Genomic DNA, 21,507 nt, shown 5'->3' with positions numbered 1-21,507 from the left:
TTTGCATAGGATGTGAAGGCACGGAAGGTTCCCAAACTGATGAAAGAACCAGAGGAAGGCCTCTAGTGCATTGGGGCAGGTAAGATTCGGAGCTAGAAAGGACTCTCAAGGTCATTCAGTCCAACAGCTTTGTTTTGCAGGCCAGAACACACGGAGCTTCTGAAGTCACACAGATTCGGCAGCAAAGATTCAAATCCGTCTTCTGTCTCTAACTCTAGTTCTTTCTCCATTATACCCTAGGCTGCATCTGCATTGACGTACGCACGTGGAAGAAGCAAGTCACGGATGGGTTGGGATTTGCATGGAGATGTAGCAGAGGTAATGGAGAGCCCAGGCTTTGGAATCAGAACTGGGTTCAAATCCTGGTTCTACTATTTGCTACCCATGTGACCTTGGAGATGTTAGATAACCATGGAGGTTGCTACATGGTGTAGTGAATAGAGCTCTGGGCCTGCAGTCAGGAAGACCTGAATTCGAATCTAGCCTCACTAAATATGAACTGTAAAATGGGGATAATGATGAGATATTTGTAAAGTGACTGCCACATAGTAGAGGTTTAATAAATGTTACTTTCTTCCCTTCTGTAAAATGGCCAGGGTGGGGAGGGGGGAGTTTTAATTGGATGGCTAATCAAAATTCCCTTTCAGCTCTAAATCTATGATCTTCTGATTCAAAGCCATTAAGATCAAAGACCCAAGTTTCAAAATAGTTTAAAATACCCATTAAAGTGTCTATGGCCATTCCAGCTCAACAGATAAGTGGTCCTTAAAATAAAAAGTACCTTTAAGGGGACGAGGATTTATGATTCAAGTGGGGCACTTGGAATTCAAAATGCTATTAGTTGGCTGGTTGGTTGAAAGTCTTGCTGCTTCTCATATTTTCATCAAGGACAGTCTTGACACATACGTAGATCATCCTGATTTTTATAAAAAAAAGGTAGACCTATGGGTCACAGGGCAGCTAGGTGGCACAGTAGATGGAGCACTTGGCCTGGAATCAGGAAGACTCCCAACTTCCTGAGTTCAAATCTGGACTCAGACACACTCGTTGTCTAGCTTGCCTCAGTTTCCTCATCTATAAAATGAGTTGGAGAAGAAAATGGCAAACCACTGCACTATCTTTGCCGAGAAAATCCCAAAAGGGATCACAAAAGTCTGAAATGACTGATTGACGTGCCACCATCTGGCACAACCAGACCTATTGATTTTGGTAGCCTTACGGAAGAGAAGACTGGAAAAGAGACAGAAGCAAGGAAAGCAATGGGAAGGTTACTGTATTAGTTCAGGCTAGAGGTTATGAGGGTCTAAAATAGGGTGAGTGTAAAGGGGAACGGAATTGAGACACGTTATAAAGGCAGGACTGTTGGGATGTGTTGGCAGAGAAGTGAAATGGGGACTGAGGGAGGGGCGTGAAAGATGATTCAAAGGTTATTAAATTGAAGCAATTAGCAGGACAGTGGTGCAGCAGGAATAAGTGGGTGGCAAAGATCTGGAAATTTAGGGGATGCCCAACTGGGACCCGAATGGCTAAACAAGTTGTGGTATGTGATTGTGATGGAATACTACTGTGCTTTAAAAGACAATTTTAGTAAAACATGGAAAGATTTGCATGAAATGATAAAAAGTGCAATGAGCAGAACCAAGAGAATATTACATATACAGTAACAGCAGTATTGTTTGAAGAATAATTGTGAACAACCCAAGTTATTCTGAGTATTATAAATACTCAAACCAACTACAAAGGACCTATGAAGGAAGATGCTATCCACCTCCAGAGAAAGAACCAATAGAAGTATGCATAGTATGGTTTTACATACACTTACAAATGTGTCAAATGGTAGCCTTCTCTAGCGCATGGTGGGGAGGGAGACAGTTTGTAACTTAAAATGCAACCAAGTAAACAAATTTAATTTTTAAAAATAGAATAAGAAAGTTGGGAAAGGTTTAATGAGGAAGCAGGTAAGCTTAGTTTTAGACATGCTGAATTTGAGGTAATAGGGTTTTTGGGTAATGTCCAACACAAAGCTGGAGATGTAAGCCTGGAGTTTAGAAAAAAAAAATTAAAAAAAAATAAGAGATTAGGCCTAGAAGTACAGATTTAGGTACCATCTTTGTAGAGGTCTTAACTAAGTCCAGGGGAAGAGGATTAGATCACCAAGAGAGTATATACCTTAAAGAGATGGCCCGGGGAACCCTGGAGAGCATCCATCCAAAGGGCAGTTACCAACAGCACCAAAAGCTACAAGACTGAGAAAAAGGCCATTTAGTTATTAAATATACCCAGCAATCTTTGATGGAAATTTCAGTAGAGTGATATCACATTGCAAAGGTTTGAGGTTCAAATGATCAGACCCAGGTCAAATGTATTTGAACGTATACCAACGGAAAAAGTATAACAGTACAAAAGTGTACTAGAGGGATCCTAGGACTGTCCAGAGTCTTTGAGTACAAGCCTCAGCTTTCACAAGCCCCTGGAGACTCAACTGCTTTTACCTGTAAAGTTTCTCTTTGGCTTGTCCAGCTCCAGGTCTATCATTCTATGGATGAGATAACCTCAAAAGAAAACCAATGTAAGTCAAACAAACATTTCTTTAAAAGTATTTGAGGACCAGATTCCTTTTTCTTGTTTAAACACATTCTCCCTGACTGTGGGGAATCTCCTTCCACCTGCCTCACTTTTGATCAGCATTTCAGTTTGCACATCCAAATTCTGAAACCATTAAGTCTGATATCAAGTCCAACCTTTTTCCAACTTAAAAGATCTCTTTCTAATGGTTTGGATGCAACAAGAAAGTCAGAAGTGGTAACCAGAATGTTCCCAAACTGAAGCTACAGAAAAGAATTGCAACCTCTTCAGTAGACAGGAAGTAAAACATTTAGTATATCAAAAGTCACATAAAAACAGTTTCAAACATTTACAGTTGTGATTAAAAATCCTCTTGACTCCCAAGAATCCCAAGAACCTAAGATTTCTGAATTAAGGACCATAAACTGAATGGTTGCAATTATTCTGGTCAACAAAAATTTTTCTAGGGTTAAAGAAAATCATATAAGCTTTGAGAATCGAACCCTTTATGAACTGATGAAGTGCCCATTGAAGCCAAAATGCTAAAATCATCTCTGTTCCCATCAATATTTCCAGTGTAGCAATGGTCTTCAAACTTGTCATGGCATGGCACAAAATATTATTTATGGCATTTAACAATTTACAAAGTGCTTGCCACCCAAAATCTCTTTGAGGAAGATAAGGCATTAAGTATCATTTCTATTTTATGACTAGAGATAATATAATTAATAATTACGAATAGAGATTTTATACTTTTACAGGAAACTGGGGCCAAAGGTCAAATGATCCGTGCCGGGTTACACAGACATTAAACGAAAGTTCTAGGACACAAGTCCAGACTTTCTTCTCTAGTATAGTTCTCCTTCAAATGATACCATACTCTAGCTATACAAAATGCAAGATCCAACTCAACAGAGCACAACGGCATTCAGAGACAATTACTAATCTCCGAATGACTTTTAACATGCTCATCAACACTAATAAAAATATAAGTCGAACCCAGACAAATGTAAACATTTAAAACCAAAATTAATGACAAACAAACCAGTAATAGTCAATTCTATTTGGGGCAAGATCCACTAAATCCACTAACAGTCTGTATTATTAGTTCAAAAGGCTAATTTACAGTCAAACTATGTTTCACGAAGAACTCAGAATAGTGAGAAGTCATTTGGGTATTTCAGATTGTAGGTCTGTACAGTATCAGCAAAAATCAATTTATATACATGAATGTCAAAGAAACAGGCAAAACATTTAAAAACAGACTAACAGTACAGCCCAGTACAAATGCTTGGAAGGAGGGAAAAGGAAAAGAAGAAAACATCTTAAAAATTGGAGAGTAAGCAGGAAGGCCATTATTGGGAAGAATTACAAAACCAGTAATAATTATACTACATTAATACAGAGTTCCAAAAAGAGACAAAGGTGCATCTTTCTAATGCACTAGCTTCCAAGAAAAAAAAGGGGAAAAAAGCTGCTTTTTCCTTAGCAGCTTATATTGTATCACATAATTGTTTCAACAGAAAGCCTATTAACAATGATTGTTTTAATGCTACAATTTTACAGCAAAGACAAAACTAAGATAGCAGCAAATTCACAAGGCAAATACTCCCACAGGACCATCCTCCCATGGTTTCTGTAATGCCTACAAAGTGCTCCCAGTTGGATATACAAGTAAAATTCACAATTAAACAACAAAAGTTTGACACCAGGTAGGGTGGTTGGTGCTGAGTCATCTCAACACTTGTTTTCCTTCTTAAAAAGGCAAAATCTGATTTGCAGTAAGGCCATACAGTCCTCCTGACCGGTGTAAGGGAGAGATCGATGCCTTCTATCATACAATGTGACGGCAATTTCAAAGCAGCACACCACAATAGTGGTTAACCCTGGGACAGCTGGTGAAACCGAACTGAGGGTGCGGGTCTCAGCAAATGCACCACAAGACCTGGTACCAAGTCCAAGATAAATACCAATGGTCAAAATACAGCTTCCAACTGTAATTCACCAGTAAAACCCATCGAAGGGACTTCAGTAAAACTATAGACACGGAAGATGGATCTTTGCAGCTTCTTGTCACAGGTTCAGTTCAGTATATGGTCAGGCTGACGGAACGGTTCATCTTCTTCCCAATGAGCCGGGCTGTTCTGTTGCCTTGCGTGCTGGACCGTGTGGCCATTCTGTCTGTGAACAGAGCTCGCTCCTCTGCAGCTGCTTTCGCCATCTGTGCTTTCTTCAGTTCTCTATGAGGAGAAAGAATGAATGAGGAGGCAGGAATTCAAATGCTATCTTTAGCAAATTCATTCAAATGAGGACAAAATTCTGAGGAGCAAATGGCGGAAAATGCAGGTCTTAATTTACCACCATTATCCCTAGGTGAAAACATGAAGACAGGCTTAACATTTTTAAGCTGTTTGCTTCACACTTATTCAAGCACCTCTTGACAGAGCTCTGGAATTCCAGAGTTGGAAATGCACCGCAGCAGTCAAATCATCCCAATCCCCACCCAATTTGGGGCTTCCTTTTAAAATCCCTCCAACAAGTACTTGCCTGCATCATCATTTTGGATAAATCCTAAAGATGCCTGCAACAATTCTGGTCTCAATCAAGGACATGCAAAACACACTGTGCTCTACGCAATTCACAGCCTGAAATCTGTTGTCATAGCTTTCACACGCATCCTGCCGGCTGACCTGTGAATGCTGATTAGGCTCACACCCTGTATGTCTCAAGTGAACGACTCAAGACAAATCAATTCCCTTTAAAAGAATGCCATTCCTGTGAGACAAAGGTTCGCTCAGGGGTGGGGAACCTGCGGCCAGGGGACCACACGTGGCCCTCTAGGTCCTCCAGATCATAAGGGAGGCCCTTTGATTGAATCCAAACTCCACAAAACAAATTCCCCCTTAATACAAGGATTTGTTCTGTAAAACTTGGATTCAGTCAAAGGGCCGCACCCAAGGACCCAGAAGGCCATTTGCAGGTTCTCCGCCTCTGGAGACAGCTGGCAATTGCCAAACCCTGTTTCTCATAGGTAACTAGAGAGCCATTAAGGCAATACTGCCGAGCGGTTTTTGCTCCTACTTCTCTCGTGGAAAGCACGTCTGTCTTCACAAAATACCTCTTTAATGCCTTGCATTAGCGTAGGGGTGACCCCAAGTCCTCACAGACAGCCACGGAAGGTCTTCCAGCTTTGAATACGGCTCTGCGGCCTGCTGTTTGAGAGGCAGCGTAGCCAACACCAGAGAGTCCGTTATTAAAAGTTAACTTCCACGGTGTCTTTTCAGCCAGATAACTCATAAGACTGACAAAAACACAAAATTCTTTAGCCAGTCCTATAGAGTCTCTTTCTCCTTCTGTTTCAAGGAGGCAAAGCACGGAAAGGGCCCTTTCAGAACCATCACCCTCACGCAGAGCAGCCGAAGCACAGCCATCACTGAAAGAGGGAAGGGGAGGCTAGAAACAGGAGGAGAAAGAGACGGCCGAGCAGCCACTTAAGAGTGAATCAGAGGAAGACCTCTGGGATGTGGGGCGGCTCCTCTGCAGAAGACTGCTGGAAAGGTGCAATCATGAGAAAGCATGGAAGAAGGTGCTGGGATCTGCTTCAGTGGGCGGGACACCAACACCTACGCGCCAACGACGTAGCATGGTAGCAAAGCTCTCTCCCACTGAACAACGGTTTAGAATGATGGCCGTGAAGTCTAGATTATATGCTTGTAGTACAGAGCTCAGACCAATGGTACTATTTCTGGTCTTAATACAGCCTGCACTTTTCCCTCCAAGCTAGCTTTCTTATACAACCTGAGCTTGACCTACCAACCTAGAAGTCTTTCAACATTTACCCATTTGTTTTTATTTTCAAAGAGAACATTAAGGGAATACAGCCTATATTTGGACCAAAGGAGTTTATTCTCCTCAGCTGCTCTGTAACACAGTATTATGGAGGCAAAAAAAAAATAAAGAAAGGTCTCAAATACACCAAAATATTCATAGCAGCAAAGAATTGTAACTGAAGCAGTGCTCATTCAAGGGAGGAATGGCTAAATAAATTATGGTCACGAATGCAGCAGAATAGTAGTGCACTGTAGAAAAAAACAAAAAACAAAAACAAAAACGATTACTCTGAACAATGCAGGGAAGTTTGGGAAAAGTTAAATGAATTGATCCAGAGATAAAGGAAGTGGAGCTAGGACAACAATCTACACAATGATCACAGCCACCTAGGTGGGAAGACCAAAAAGGAACTGTGTGATCGTAAGGGCCAAGGTTGGCCCCAGAAAAGAGAAAAAGTATCTCTCTTCTTGGCAGAGTTGGGAGACCATAGCTGTGGAACACTGGCTACACTGCCAGATTCCATCAGCAGTTTGGTTAGTTCTGCTGAACTGGTTTCCGCCTTTAAAATCTGTTACAAGGAATGTCGAGGGATCCGTTCAGAAAGGAGTGACACAAAACACAAAGTATACAAACTCATCCCAAAGCAAAAACAGAGGCTCCCAATGCTGTGACAACACCCAAGGACTTACTTCTGCAGGAGGGAGTTCTTGAATTTTTCTGCATTCAGCTCTATGCGTAACTGCTCCGCACTCTTCCTGGAGGCAGAGAGTAACACTGAGTGCTTGACCAGTGCCACCGCTGATGGTCTCCTCTCAGGGTCAGGATGAATCATGACCTTTTTCAACGAAAAGGAAGAGACCCACAACTGAATGGAACAGGAAATGGAAGATGCCTTGGTGATCACCCCGGTGAACAGAGCAGGACAAGGCAGAACTACCGAGAATATTCAACACTCACTTTCAACAAATCTGTCAGTTCTTGTGAAAGAACTTGTGGTATCCGGGGCAGCTTTCCTTGTCTTATTTCATGCCACTGGTCTCCGTTTGTGGGGAGCGGTTCAGCGCCAGCAGCACACACCACGGTGAGGGCCAGAGCAAAAATATCTGCCTTTGGCAAGTGAGTGTAGTTCTAAAAGTCAGAGAAGAATATGGTCTCAGAAGGGAATGCTCTCAACTCAAATCAAGACCAACTTTGTTTACGTATGGGACACAACAAAAATGCTGCTAGGGGCCACAGGTTCAGAGTATTAAGGCAGGGATCTCAGACTTGGGCTGGACTAGCCTCTCTCTAAGTAACAAGAGATTGGCCAGAACCTTAGACAAAACACATGGTCACCTAGCCACAGAGGTCAAAGAAAGGATACATATAAACATATTTTAGTAGGTTTTTTTTTTACAGTAGCAGGAAGGAAGGGAAGAAGGAAGAGAAAAAGAGAAAAAGAGAAAAAGGAAGGAAGGGAGGGAGGGAGGAAGGAAGGAAGAAAAGAAGGGAGAAAGAGAAAAAGGAAAGAAAGAAAAACTAAAAGAGTGCCCACCTATTATTAGGGAATGACTAAACAAACTACGGCATATGAATGTAATGGAATACTACTGTGCCATAAGAAATGATTAAATGGACAGTTTCAGAGGAAACAGTGAGGAAATGCTAAGAGTTGATGCAGAGTTAAATGAGAAGAACTAGGAGAACTATTTATGCCATAACAACAGCATTTTAAGGAAAAACAACTCTGAAAGACTCTAGTAACTCTGATCGATGCAATGATAAAACCCTAAATCCAGAGAACTAAAAATGAAACACGCCATTTTACCTCCTGCCAGAGAAGTGATGAATTAAAAATGCGGAATTAATCTGAAGTTTTTGAGGTTACAATGTTTTGTTGGACTGACAGTTTCTAAAAATTTTATTATTTTATTATTATATTTATGGCAAGGAGGAAGGAGAGGTAATAAATGTATTTCTGAAATACATCATAATAAATAAATAAATATCAAAGGGTTGAGAAAGGAGAGAGAGCTCAACAGTCCTTTCATTACGCCTTAAACAATACTAATTTCTCAGAAGTTTTTCCTTATACAGCGACTGAACCAAAACCTGCTTCCCCGTAGTACTTCTCCCTGCTGCGGCCAAGCATAACAAGTCTAACCTGTTCTTCCTTGTGAAAATGCTCCAATATTTTACAACTGATAAGATCACTTCCTAAGTCTTCTAATCGCCAGGCATTTCAATATAGACATACCTAGCTTCGTATTACTCAATGGTTTCAGAGAAACCCAGCATTACGTAAAACACTGGAGGGCAGTTAGTTCCCCCAAGCTCTACAATGTTACTCTAGGGTTTGGTTATAGGGTCATAAATGATATTACTACAAGGTTGACAAGGCTGGGACAATATTATCTAAGCCACAATGTCTTTCACATAGTTGGCACAGACTGGTTTGTTGAATTTAATTAAACAAACATCATTAAGCACCTATTATGTGCGAGGGAAGAACAAAGACAAAAAAGCAAAACAACCTCTACCCTCAAGGAGTTTTCATTTTACCAGGAGATGCCCTGTAGGAAACCACAAAGGCCCACAATTAGTACTGGCTGTAACTTAGTCTGATTCAGCACTGGCAGCTCAAGTTACCTCTTGTAAGACTTCATTGGCAAGGAAACGGCTATCACCTTCTTCTACCTGAGGACTAGATATCCTAGTTACATGCCCAAGATCACCTAGGGAAAACAAAAGTCAAGTCAAACAAAACAGAAGCTTGTTTTATTATACTAATACAAAGAATAATCTTCTATTATCTTACCTATCTTAAAAATAACTTTATTGGCTGTCCAATCATCTTCATCCCCTTCCTCAGCTGTACCTGGGATTGACACCCTAGATATGAAAATATTACCTGCCGAAGGAAAAAAAACTGTAAGTAGAAATAAAAATTCCGTTTAAAAAAATTACATAATACAAGTTTCAAAGTTTAGTCAAACTCCATTAATTTCAGACTAACTGGAGTATTAAGGGTAGACCTGAATTAACGACAGCCTACACAGGCACAGGACTTTATTAACTTCTTATTAAACAGTTGCTTGTTTGAGACCTATGACTACCATCTCATTTTGCAGATGAGGAGGGACCTGAGCAAGGTTCAGGTGTTAAGTGACTTATGTGACACAGCTGTAAGTGGCAGAGCCAAGGCTTGGCCCTAGTAAGTGCCAATTTACCACTACATGTAGAAACAAAAGGTGAATAATTCAAATTAGAAGTCTAAACTAAGGTGACCTGTTATAAACGTCCCTTTATGTTTCTAGAAATGCAAGATCGACAGGCACAAACACACACAGATGCAAGATGCATGATTTCTAGACCTTGCCAAAGACACACATTCTTCCTTGCTCTTTAGTCATAGCTTCCCAATGAGCTTGAGTCTCTAAAGCAGAATTACCTACTTGTGTACCACAGTAGGGCACTGGGCCTGGAGTCAGAAAGAAATGAGTTCAAATGTGGATTCAGACACTTTACCACCTGGGTGACCCTGGGTCAGTCACTTAATCCCGATTTGCCTCAGTTCCTCACATATAAAATGGGGAAAGAAATGGCAAACCGCTCCAGCATCTCTTGGAAAGAAAAGCCATGGACACAGTCCATGGGGTCACATACAGTCAGATACGACTGAACAACAATAATGCCACAAGGTAAGGTGTGGGTTCTGAGGATTATCTAATCAATACATACACCTGCTTACATTGATCAAGGAAGCCAATACCATGTACAATAAACTTGTAAAGCACAATATTGGAGCAGAATCCTTTGGGTCCCAGCTCTGTCATTACCTGTGTAACCTGGTGTGCTGCCCCTTTTCAGGACCTATTTCCGTGCCTGTAATTCTATAATAACTTATACTGTTCTAGAAAAAGGATGGAGTCAGTCTCTGCCCCTCATAATCTCATCTTGAAAAGCAAGCCCCAAGTAGCATTTCTAGCAACAGCAGTGAAACTACCACCACCTTCTAAGACTTTAAACAGTATCTTAAAGGACCACAGACTGCACTTTTCTCCATGAATATTCATTTCTCTCAGTATCTCAGCCACCTAAGGACTGGGAAAAAGTTACATATTCATTTTAAATTGCCCCTGAAGTCAGGATGTATGTTTATTATAAAGTAGTTAAAAACTTTCAATAAAATACTCAAAATAAACTCATGTAGGTTTAATGAAAATAAGCACAGGCAATCCCAAAACTAAGTGCTCCCAGTACTATAATTTCTAAAATAACCTATATTCTGAGCCAAGAACTGTAAGACATTTTTAATTGCCCAATACTTTTCCAACTTTAATAGAATAAGTTGTTCGAACTTTTAAATAAATGTAGTAAGTATAAAGCACTTTGCAAACTTTAAAGTGCTACATAAATGTTAGCTATTAAGTGACATCCAAAGCTATTTAACAGTATTTTAAGGATTGGTGACATTACTGGTGTACACCGGTGATTTCACTAACATGGGCAGTGCCCTGCAGCCCTTCATAGACATCTCTGGGAGTCACCATAGGTGAAAACATTCATGGCCTGGTGGCCAGCCCTCTGGTGATGAGTCTATCTTCCCGGTTTATTAGGCCCTGCTGGCACAGGTTTTTGAAAATCCAGGGGCACCTCCCTACCATGATGATGCTTTAGAGGAGGACCCATCAGAAGCGAGGCACCTAAAGCTAACCAAAGAAAATCTGCTCTGAAGCTACATAGGTCTTTTCATCTAAGATCAGGTAATGTGGCCTCCAAAAGAACAAAACTTTTACACTGTACTCACTGGGCTTAATATCCATGTGTACCAATGACATTGAATGAATATATTTCAAGCCACGAGCAACTTGTATGAGGAGATCTTTAAGTTCTGTTTCCGAAAAATAATTCATGCTTCTGTAGTTTTCACTTATGGCATCCCCTAAGCTTCCACCTGACAAAGAAAAGACAAATTAGCTTTTCCCTTCTGAAATATTTGGAATCAAATCCCTTGATTTTTAGAGTAAAGCTATGCTTATTTAATTAAGCACAAAGTATGTTTTGAAAACTTCTTCCTTGTAATTAACTCTCATAGAATCATTCAAATCAGAAGTAAGACAATATTGTATTACACCTTGGTCCCTGGCCTTTATGAGATCCCAACCTAATGGAACATCTTCTCCATGTTCTCTGTGACTGGAACAGATGCCAGCTCTGGAGTCAGAATCCTCAATTCCTCTTAGCTAGCCCGTTTAACTATCTGCCCCATTCCTTTTGTTCCAGGGAGACTATACAATTGTTTCCTGGCCCTGATACTCAGCTTGAGCCCTCCATAGATATTTATACCAAAGCTATGTAAATTTTTTACACAGGCCAAATGATATCTTTGCCTGACACCTTCAGTCAGCAATGATCTTTCACTATTCTTGCAAAATCCTAAGAGTACTTGCTTTGCCCTGTTCACATCTCATTGCCCCTACTGGATTAAAAGCATCTGGAAGGTCGAGAATCATGACTTACTTCAATTTTATGTCCCTGGCTTCTCCCCTAGTACACTGCAGATTCAGAATTTAATGAACATTTGTCGCATTCAATCATTCAACAAGCATTTATTAAGTGGCACCTACTGAGTGGCAGGGCCTGGGCTAAGGCCTGGGGATACAGTCCCTGCCCTCAAGAGCCCCCCACATCCTAATGGGGAAACAATATGCAAACAGATATTTACGTAGATATACATGCAGTGTGAATGAGAGGGAGTATCGGAGGGAAGGCATTAACATTAGGGGGAATTTTTGCAGAAGGTAGGATTTGAGGTGGTTCTTGAAGGAAGCCAGAAGGCTGAGGTAAAAAGAGAAAGAATTCCCAGCATCCGGTATAGCCAGTGAAATGGCACGAATTTGGGAGATGGGGGGGTCTTGTTCAATGAAGCGCAAAGAGGCCAGCATCAACAGATCATAGAGTACATGAAAGGAAGTGAAACATAAGAAAACTGGAAAGGAAGGGAGCAAACTGAAGGACTTTAAAAGCCAAACAGAGTATTTTGTCTTTGATCTTAAAGGCAGTATGATACTTCTTCAGTTTATTGCCTAGGGTGGTGATATGGTCTGACCTAGGCTTTAGATGTGGCAGCTGAATGCAGAATGAACTGGAATGAGGAGACTTGAGGCAGGAAGCCCGATCAAATGTTATTAAATGGTTAAAGCCTGAGGAGATAAGGGCCTACATTCGGTGGGAAGAATGAGTTGTGTTTGAGATGCCTATAGGCATCCAGTCTGAGGTGCCCAACAGGCAGTAGGTAATATAAGACTAGAGGTCAGGGAGAGATTAAAGTTGGATAAATAGATCTGAGGATCACCCGATTAGAAATAATTGAACTCAAAAGTAGCTGATAAGATCACCAAATACGATAATGATGAAGAAGAAGGCAAAAAAAGCCCAGGTTAGAGTCTTTGGGTGACATCCACTTTGGCAGGCATGACCTGGGGGAGGATCCAGCAAAGAGATCCAGAAGGAGCAGTCAGACAGGTAGAAGGAGAACCAGGACAGAGCAACGTCACAAAAACCTAGAGAAGAAAGTACCAAAAAGAGAGCCATCTGCAGTGTCACAAGTTGGAAAGAGGTTAAGAAGGATGAGGATCAAGAATATACCACTAGATTTGGTCATCAGAAGATCAAAGGTGACTTTGGAAAGCGCAGCTTCAAGTAGCATGAGGCCAAAAGCCAGACTGCAAAAGGTTTACAAAAGAGTAAGAGTAGAAGAAGGTGAGGCACCAATTGTAGAGGGCTTTATACAGAAGAGTTTAGCCATGAAAGGGAGGCGAGACAACTGAATTCCTATCTTCTAAATCCTAATTGGAAAGTTAAGTCTCCAACAGATCAAGAAAAACTCTTGGCTCACACAGCTTGACTTAATTCAATAAACTTCCAAGTTTTATTATGTTCAAGGCCTTATTGCTAAGTGTTGGGGAAATGAGGACCAATTGAAAACAGCCCCTCTCCTCAAGGAACTTACAGTCCACTTGGGGGGATGCTATACTCACACAAGTAAATAAGAATGTGAGGAGAGAGAGCTCTCCCACCTAGAGGTCAGGAAAGACTTCCTCTGAACAGGTGAGCAGCGCTTTAAATGGCAAGCCACTGAAAATTCACAGGCACGGAAAGATAAGGTCAGACTTCTTTTTTAGGTGGATTATTTTGGCAGCTCTGAGGAAGATAAACTGAAGAGAGATCCTGGAAGCATGGAGACTAACTAGGAAACTATTACAATAGCCCACGGGGTAGCGGCCATGTGAGTGGAGAGAAAAGGCATCTGCGGATGCTGCGGAGGTAAAATGTGTAACCACGGCAACTGACCAGACATAGGGAAGAGGCGGTGAGGGAGGGAAGGGTCAGGAACTGAGTTTGTACACCTGGCTGACTGGGAAGATAGTCATGGTCTTAAGAGAAGCAGTGAAGTTGGGGGGGCAAGGGACAGAGTGGGGGAGTTATAAGTACTACTTTGGACATGCTGAGTTTGAATTGCCTATAGGACAACCTAGAAGAAGACTACTAGGCATCAGGCAATACAAGAAAGGAGATCAAAAAAGATGAGGTTTGGATATATAAATCTGTGAGTCATCTGGCAAAGAGATGATACATGAACCCATAGGAGCTGTCAAGAAGAAAAGCCCCAGAATCTTAGGGGATGTATAGTTAAGGGGTGAGATGGAAGATAATGATTCATCAACAGAGATAGAACAGATAGGTAGAATGAGAAACACAAAAAGTAACATAAGACAAGCAGAAGAGAAATGAACTAGGAGGGAATGGTCAACAGTATCAAAAACTACAGAGAGCTCAGGAAGGAAGAGGACCAAGACCAGGCCATCAGCTTTAGTAATTATGAGATCTTTGATAATTTCGGAGAGCCATTTCAAGTCAGTGGAATTAGAAGCTAGATTACATGCATCTGAGATGCAAACAGTGAGAAAGTAGAATATATACATGTAGATAGTTTTCTCTGATATAATGACTTTCTTTGAGAATACTTTTCACGTATTTTTCCCTATCAAAAACAAAAAACAAAAAAAAATTGCTTCGTGTTACCTATGCTGCACAGCGCAAAAGCATGATATAGGTTTTGTTTGTATTGAAGAGGTGACTAGGTGCCTGTTACTTTTCCTATTTTAATTAGAAAATTGCTGTGGTGCTTTCTACTTAATAAAGCAGCAAGACAGTGAAAAGAGCATAAGGAGGCGCCATTCTGCACTCGCAGCTCACGGGCCATGTGAACCTCAAAGTGCGGCTGGCTGGAAATATACTCAACTTATTAAAAAAAAGCTTGGTGGAGGTTTTAGCTGGAAGTAAAATGGATTCTTTCTAGCCTTGTTAGTTTCTCTTTACACAGGCAACTGATGATAAACGCCTATTAAACTCAATTGACATAGAAAACACATCAATAAAGTTAAGACTTTAAGTGACTTTAGGAATAATTACTTTCAGTATTCACTTTGTTTAGAATAACAGTATCAACAACAGCTGACACTCATTCAGAGCTTTACAGTTTACAATAAAGCCTTTCACAGTCATAATCTCTTAACTCTAAAAAGAACCACAGAAAATAAGCAGCACAAGGAGGATTCCACATTTTAAAGAAAAAGGAGACACCTAAAGTGACTCAGCAAATAGCAGTTAGGACTAGAATGCTGGTGTTTGAACTCTTAAGTCTGTTGCTGCTTCACTCATGCTTCCTCATCTGGGAAGAAATAGGAAAACAAAATGTTTTAAAAACAATCCCCCCCCCAAAAGTCTGGCTTACCATTACAATATTCATTCTGTATCAGCATGTGATCATCTTCCGCCCATGCAGAGAAGTATCGAACCACATGAGAATGTTGTCCAAGTACTGCATGGGCATAGACTTCTCTTAAAGCATTCTGTCTGTTTATAAGAAGTTTGGAGATCAGTACCAACATGAACCAGGCAACTTCACCCCATCATAGATCATCTGATAAACTATCAGTCTCTATTCCTTCAGGGACCTTTTACATGGGACAGAGGTTTGGTTAAGGGACAATAGCCCCTTCGAGTCCTACAATGCAGGAAAGCTTAGCGGTGAACTTGATTAAGAGGTAAGGGCATAAATACCTCTGAGAAGGGTTTGATATCCAAGACATAAAGAGAACTAATAAAAATATGTAAGACCAAGACAGTTCTCAAGAGTGTTGGAAACTGTTAACAACCATAAGAAAGTGACTATTATGGATACGTTTAGCATGGCTACACATGCATAACCTATATGGAATTGCTTGCCTTCTCAAAGGGGGTTGGGAGGGGGGAAGGAAGGAGAGAATTTTTACATGTAACTGGGGAAAAATTAAATACTAAATAAATAAAAAATAACCATATGAAAGAGTTTCTAAATCACTTGTAAGTAATAAGAGAAATGCAAATCAAGACAACCCTGAGGGTTTCACCTCACCCCCAGCAAACTGGTAAAGATGATAAAAGAAGGGCTAGTCAATGCTAAAGGGCTTGTGCAAAGACAGACACATTAATGGCCTAGTTAGTAAAGATATGTACTGATACAATTCTGGAAAGTAATTTGGAATTATGTAAATAAAACTGCTAAAACAAACTGTCCATACCATTTGATCACACTCTCTCTCTCTCTCTCTCTCTCTCTCTCACACACACACACACACACACACACACACACACACACACACACACGTCCCACATAAAAGAAAATTTTATGGCAGTACTTTTTATGGTAGCAAAGAATTAGAAACAAAGTAGATGTCCTTCAGTTGCTGAATGGATAAACAAACTGTGGCATATGAGTGTGATGGAATATTTCTGTGCTTTAAGAAGTGATGTAGGCCAGGGCTGTCCAAATTGCGGCCCACAAGGCCGCAATGCGATTTTATGCCACTTTAGTGATTTTATGTGGCCCGCCTGTGTTTACTACAGGCTTGGAAACTGACATAAATGCTTTAACTAAAACATCTGTGTTATTTCTGTGCTTGTGGTGGACGTGGACACAGGCGGGCCTCAAGGGGGCGCACAGCCCATGTTTTGGACAGCCCTGATGTAGGTAATGAATACAGAGACACATGGGAAGATCTATATGAACTGATGCAGAAAGAAGTAAGCAGAGCCAGGAAAACAACATATACAATGACTACAACAATACAAATGTTAATAACATCATAAAACAAATGAAAGTGAAGGTTACAAAATTACAAAGAATAAGCATGGCCTCAAAGAGGAGGCAAGAGAAGACACACCCCCCAATTTCTTTGCAGAGATGGGAGGTCCAGTTTGAAGCATTGCATCTAATGTTAGATTTGTGTGTTAATTTCTTTTGGTCAGCTTTTTTTCTCATCTTCTTTTAAAAAAACTATTTGTTATAAGAGACAGCTTTGTGGGAAGGGAAGGAGAAGGGACAAAGGAAATGTGGGCTGGGTAAAAACAAAAGATACCCACAGAAATACTATTTTGTAAAGGTAAGGGCAGTAAAATCATGCATCAAATTCAGGCTAGACTTCAAATACTCCCAAGTCCAAATAAAAGCAAGCAAAATTGACCAGAACAACATTTTTTCTAACTTTAAATAACCGTTCCAATTTCAACGCCTTTTAAGTTTAGAATCTGAATGCCGCCAGAACTCAAGAATTTAACAAGCTACCTCTGACAAAGGAGCATAGAAACAAAGATTAGGGTTAAAAAAAATACTCACTCATCGACAGAACCAGCCAATGGCTTCTTTGATCGCTTTATGGCGTAGATACAGCCATCTAGCCTCTTTACACACTTAAATACTGAACCAAATTCTCCTGATCCAATCTTCTCTAGTTCATGAAATTCACTTTCATATCTTGATTTCATGTTACTTTCCGTAATTGTAATTCTCTGTAACAACAAAAAATTTGACTGTTTCAAAAGTATAAAAGTCAAGTCGACAGAAGGCACAAAGGAGGAGGAGGCTATGTGACAACATACCTTGGCAGGCCTGGTAGTCTCATCTTCAAGCTCCCCATCACTCGCTTCCATGTCTTCATCACAGGAACTGAAATAAGAATTGGAGCTCTCGTCACCAAATATACTGGGAAGACATATTCCAACCCCTGCTCTTAACTTTATCTGGCAAGTATATTCAGATTACTAGTGGGATTTTAATAGGACGATGCGGCAAAAACATAACCAAGCATTTCTCCTTCAAAGGTTTTTAAGGTGAGGTTACTAATCAACTTAGTTCAGGGTAAAGACCTTCACCCCACATTTGTTTTCCAGATTCTATGACTATCAAATATTGTATTTGTCCCAGACCAATGACCTGGACCATAATTCCCTAACCCTACTACAACTATCTCCAAAGGCCCTTCTAAGTTAACTCTCCCAATCTAGAATTTAATAATAGAACCTGGGTTGGAAGAAGCCCCCTCATCTAACAGCTATAACCCCTTCACTTGACAATAAACACTTCCTTGAAAGTGTCTCAATTCTGCTTGAATACTTCCAATGAAGAGGGTCTCAGTACCTCATGAAGCAGTCTGTATTATTAACAGCACTCCACCTCTCTAACTTTCCCCTATTATAACAGTATTCAGTACCACCTCTTATTTCCAGGCTCTAAACACCTTCCTCCAAGATGAACAGGCAATCTTTTATTTCTTTCTGCTCTACAAAGGTCCCTTTTCAACAGGAAATAGCGCCCTCAACATTTAGAGCTAAACACACTTCTACCTCTTAAGAACCTCTAGAACACAACATAGTCTAGAAACTCACTGTAAATAGGAGCATTAAATACAAATTTTTATTTCAATCAAACGTATAAAAAGCAAGACTTGAAAATAAGACTGGATAACAGTATCAAGGGACATACTCATTCCAGTGTGTTCTCTTCCTTCGACGACACTGTCCCGAAGAATGAAGCAACATTGAATCTGGAGTGAAGGGATTAATATTCACTTGAGGGGTTTGTCTCACATCAAATCCTTGCTTTTCTGATCTTCCTGAGCTCATGAACAGAGAACCACCTCGGATTTTAACAGAGCTGGAATCTATTCCTCGAGCTTTGGACAGCAAACTCTAGATTGTAACAAGGAAATTTTGTCAGTATCTAAGATGATCAACAAAGTGCTCCCCCACTCCCACTTGGCCAATTTAGTTTGCTTGAAGAGTAGGAACTAGTTAATACTGCTAAATCTGCTGATAGCAAAACAAAAAACAATACAAAACAAACAAACAAGTAGACAAAAAAAAAACCATAAGCCTGTCTAGTTCCTAGACAAACAAGGCTGTATACCTGGGCTCAGGATTTCTCAAGTTTGGCCTACTTTCTGTAAAAGTAAACTAGTTAAAAGAGAGTTCCTCTGAAGTCATACATAAAAGGAAGCTGAAATGAGCCCTTCATTTTTCAGCAAAAGTTTATTTTTCAGTAAAAACTGAGCTCAAAAGAAGAAATCCAGCTGGCTGGCGGTGAGCTCCTAAACGAACCCTTTCGATGCCTAAAGCAATGGATAGGAGGGACAGGCAGCCAGAAACCTCCTCCTCCTGGTGACTGTTTCCCTCCCCCAACCCTCTCAGACTCCAGGAGATGTGGGATGGGCCAAGCTAGCCAATAACAGGGACAACTTGGAGGCTCATACTACCACCATCTTTACAGCTGCAAAAACAAGGAAGCAAACCCAAAGACGAACGTAAGCAATTCAGCTTTTATAATGTTAAATATTTGTTAACTTCTTTCTGGAATCATTTAAAATTTCAAAAGACTAACTTTCACACTGGCTGGACAAAGGAGACATCCATTCATTTTACAAACGTTTACTAAACGACTATGATAGGTATTACATTGCCTGCACTGGGTTAAAGAGAAATACTGGGGCGCTAAAATAAAGGTTTTGAAGTTAGAAGGCATCATTATGTAGAGTTTAGTTTGGAAGCTCTGACATTCTATGTGCATACATATGTACATATACATGTATGTATCTTTAAATATATACTATATGTATACAGATATACATATTTTACACTCTGATACATAAATGTCACCTCTTCTGTCTTAAAAAGTAAAACAGAAAACAAGTTTTGTCCTACAGGCCTGAAAAGATTCTGCCAACTCAATGTGTAAAAAACATTTAATGTCTTCGTTTTCTTTTCTCAGGAGGCAGGGCTCACTGGGAGATGGGGAAGACTGAAATAACACATGTCAAGACAAAAGGCATCTTCGACAAAACGCATTAAAAAAAAAACACAAAAATTTGGCTATGGCTACACAGTATCCTTACGTACCCTAAACTTACAACTGCAGAACGCAGCACAACCTATTAAATTAAAACTGAAAACACACAAAGGTAAAACTTAATTTAAAACTCCGAGTCTTCAGTATTCCAACTGACAAAACGTAGAGGGGCTGTGTCTGCTCCCAGGACACACGGTAGGACGTAGGGGGTTTATCGAAATCTAGACAGACAGACAGACACACAGACAGACACACACACACACACACACACACACACACACACACACACACATCCTTCCCAAATTTTACAAAGCCACACTTCTTTTTAAAACTGCTCATCTACAGCATCGGTCCCGTCCCGCTGACCGCCCGTAGGGGCCGGGTCTGCTCCCCCCGCCCGGGGCGGCCCTAGCCCTCCCACCCCCGCGACCACCTTCCCAAAGCCCCGGGGCCCGGCCGGGGGTTGGGGGGGGGGGCGGCTCTCCGCGGTTACATAACCCTAACGGCCACTGGCGAGGGCAGGCCCCGGTGCGCGGTGCCAAGTGCGGGCGCCGCAGCTGCGAGGTTATGTAAGCTCCCCCGCCCCGCCCCTGCCCCTGAGGCCCGAGCACCCCGGGGGACCCTCCCCCGACCTCACCTTCGGGGTGTGCGGCGTGTCGAAGAGCCGCAGCTTGCGGAAAGTCTTGTGCGGCGGCGTGCCCGGGTAGTCGGGCACCGGCGAGCAGGAGCCGTCACGGCGCGGGCGGCCGCGCGGGGAGCGGTCCCCGCGGAGCGGCGACAAGGGGCTGCCCAGGTAGTAGGGGGCGGCGGCGGCGGCAGGGGACTTGACCGGGGACGACGAGCCGAAGCCCTCCTCCTCCCACGAGTCGCCCTCGGCGCCGCCCGTGCCTCCTTCGTCGGCCGGCGGCATCTCCTCCTCCTGCGGGTCCGGGGCTGGGAGCCGGCCTGGGCCGCGCCTCTGGCCGCCCGGCTCGCTCTCGGGCTCGGCGGCCGGCCCCGGGGCTGCCGGGCTGCGGGCGGGCGGCAGCGGTGAGTCTGGCTCCTGGAAGGCCGAGTCCTCCCCGGTGCTGTGGCCGCTGCCCTCGTCCTCCTCCTCTTCTTCCTCCTCCTCCTCGCAGTCGCTGCCCGGGGAGAAGATGAGCTTCTGCCGCAGCGCGCAGGAGCCTCCGGGCCGGCCGCGGGGCGGCGGCGCCTGGAGCCGGCTCTGGAAGCTCATGGGGACACCGAGCTGGGGCCGAGGGGGCGGGACCGCCACGTGCGGCCCGAGGAGCTCCGCAGGGGCGGCGGCGGCCCGGGCAGCTCCGGCTTCCGCGCCTCTGCGGGACGTCACCGCGGCCACTGGTGCTGAGCGGGGGAGGGGGCGAGGAGCGGGGTCGCGGCTCCGAGGCGGCGGCGGCGGCAGCTGCTAGGGCAGGCTAGTCCAAGCTGCTGGAGTCCGGGACGATCTGCCAGCGAGGTTCGGGATCCGCGGCTTCCCGCGACCGTTAGTCACGTGAACGCCCAACCCACCAATCCCCGCCCAGTTTGGGGTTTGAAAAAAAAGGAGGGCGCTACGTTCCCCGCGGGGGGAGGGAACGTGCTACGCGATTTTGGCGCGAAACTTGTGGCTCCGCCCTTCCCCGCCCCCACCTCCACCCCTCTCTACACGTAGTTGAAGACACACAAACATACACACATCCGCCCAGGGGGAGAGGAGCAGGGAGGAGAGAGGGCGTGGCTAGCAGTGCTGGCCTATGGGGAGGAGAGACCGCAGCGGGACCGAGGTTGTTGAGGGTCCCACCCCACAAAAGGGTGGGGGGAAAGGGAAAAGAGAAAGAATAGGGAGGAGGAGCGGGGCAAAATGGGAGGTGGGGAGAGAAAAAGAATGAGAGGGAGAAGGGGAAAAGAATTGGTAGGTGAGAAGG

The 21,507-nt window shown here is 42.7% G+C and overlaps 1 protein-coding gene across 1 annotated transcript; it reads right to left on the bottom strand.

Annotated features, from left to right (window-relative positions):
- Window positions 1–2,360: 2,360 nt before the first annotated feature.
- Window positions 2,361–21,037, bottom strand: WEE1 (WEE1 G2 checkpoint kinase). The gene is made up of 11 exons (XM_036765367.1): window positions 20,241–21,037; window positions 18,245–18,450; window positions 17,362–17,428; window positions 17,099–17,271; window positions 15,176–15,297; window positions 11,186–11,332; window positions 9,194–9,286; window positions 9,025–9,110; window positions 7,354–7,524; window positions 7,086–7,231; window positions 2,361–4,805 (listed from the first exon to the last, which is right to left on the bottom strand). The coding sequence occupies exons 1-11, from the start codon at window positions 20,817–20,819 to the stop codon at window positions 4,652–4,654; spliced, it is 1,944 nt and encodes a 647-aa protein (XP_036621262.1). The 5' UTR covers window positions 20,820–21,037; the 3' UTR covers window positions 2,361–4,651.
- Window positions 21,038–21,507: the final 470 nt, after the last annotated feature.

The sequence above is a fragment of the Trichosurus vulpecula genome, chromosome 6, assembly GCF_011100635.1.
Source record: "Trichosurus vulpecula isolate mTriVul1 chromosome 6, mTriVul1.pri, whole genome shotgun sequence".
Taxonomy (NCBI): domain Eukaryota; kingdom Metazoa; phylum Chordata; class Mammalia; order Diprotodontia; family Phalangeridae; genus Trichosurus; species Trichosurus vulpecula.
This window is presented reverse-complemented; position numbering and strand designations above follow the sequence as displayed.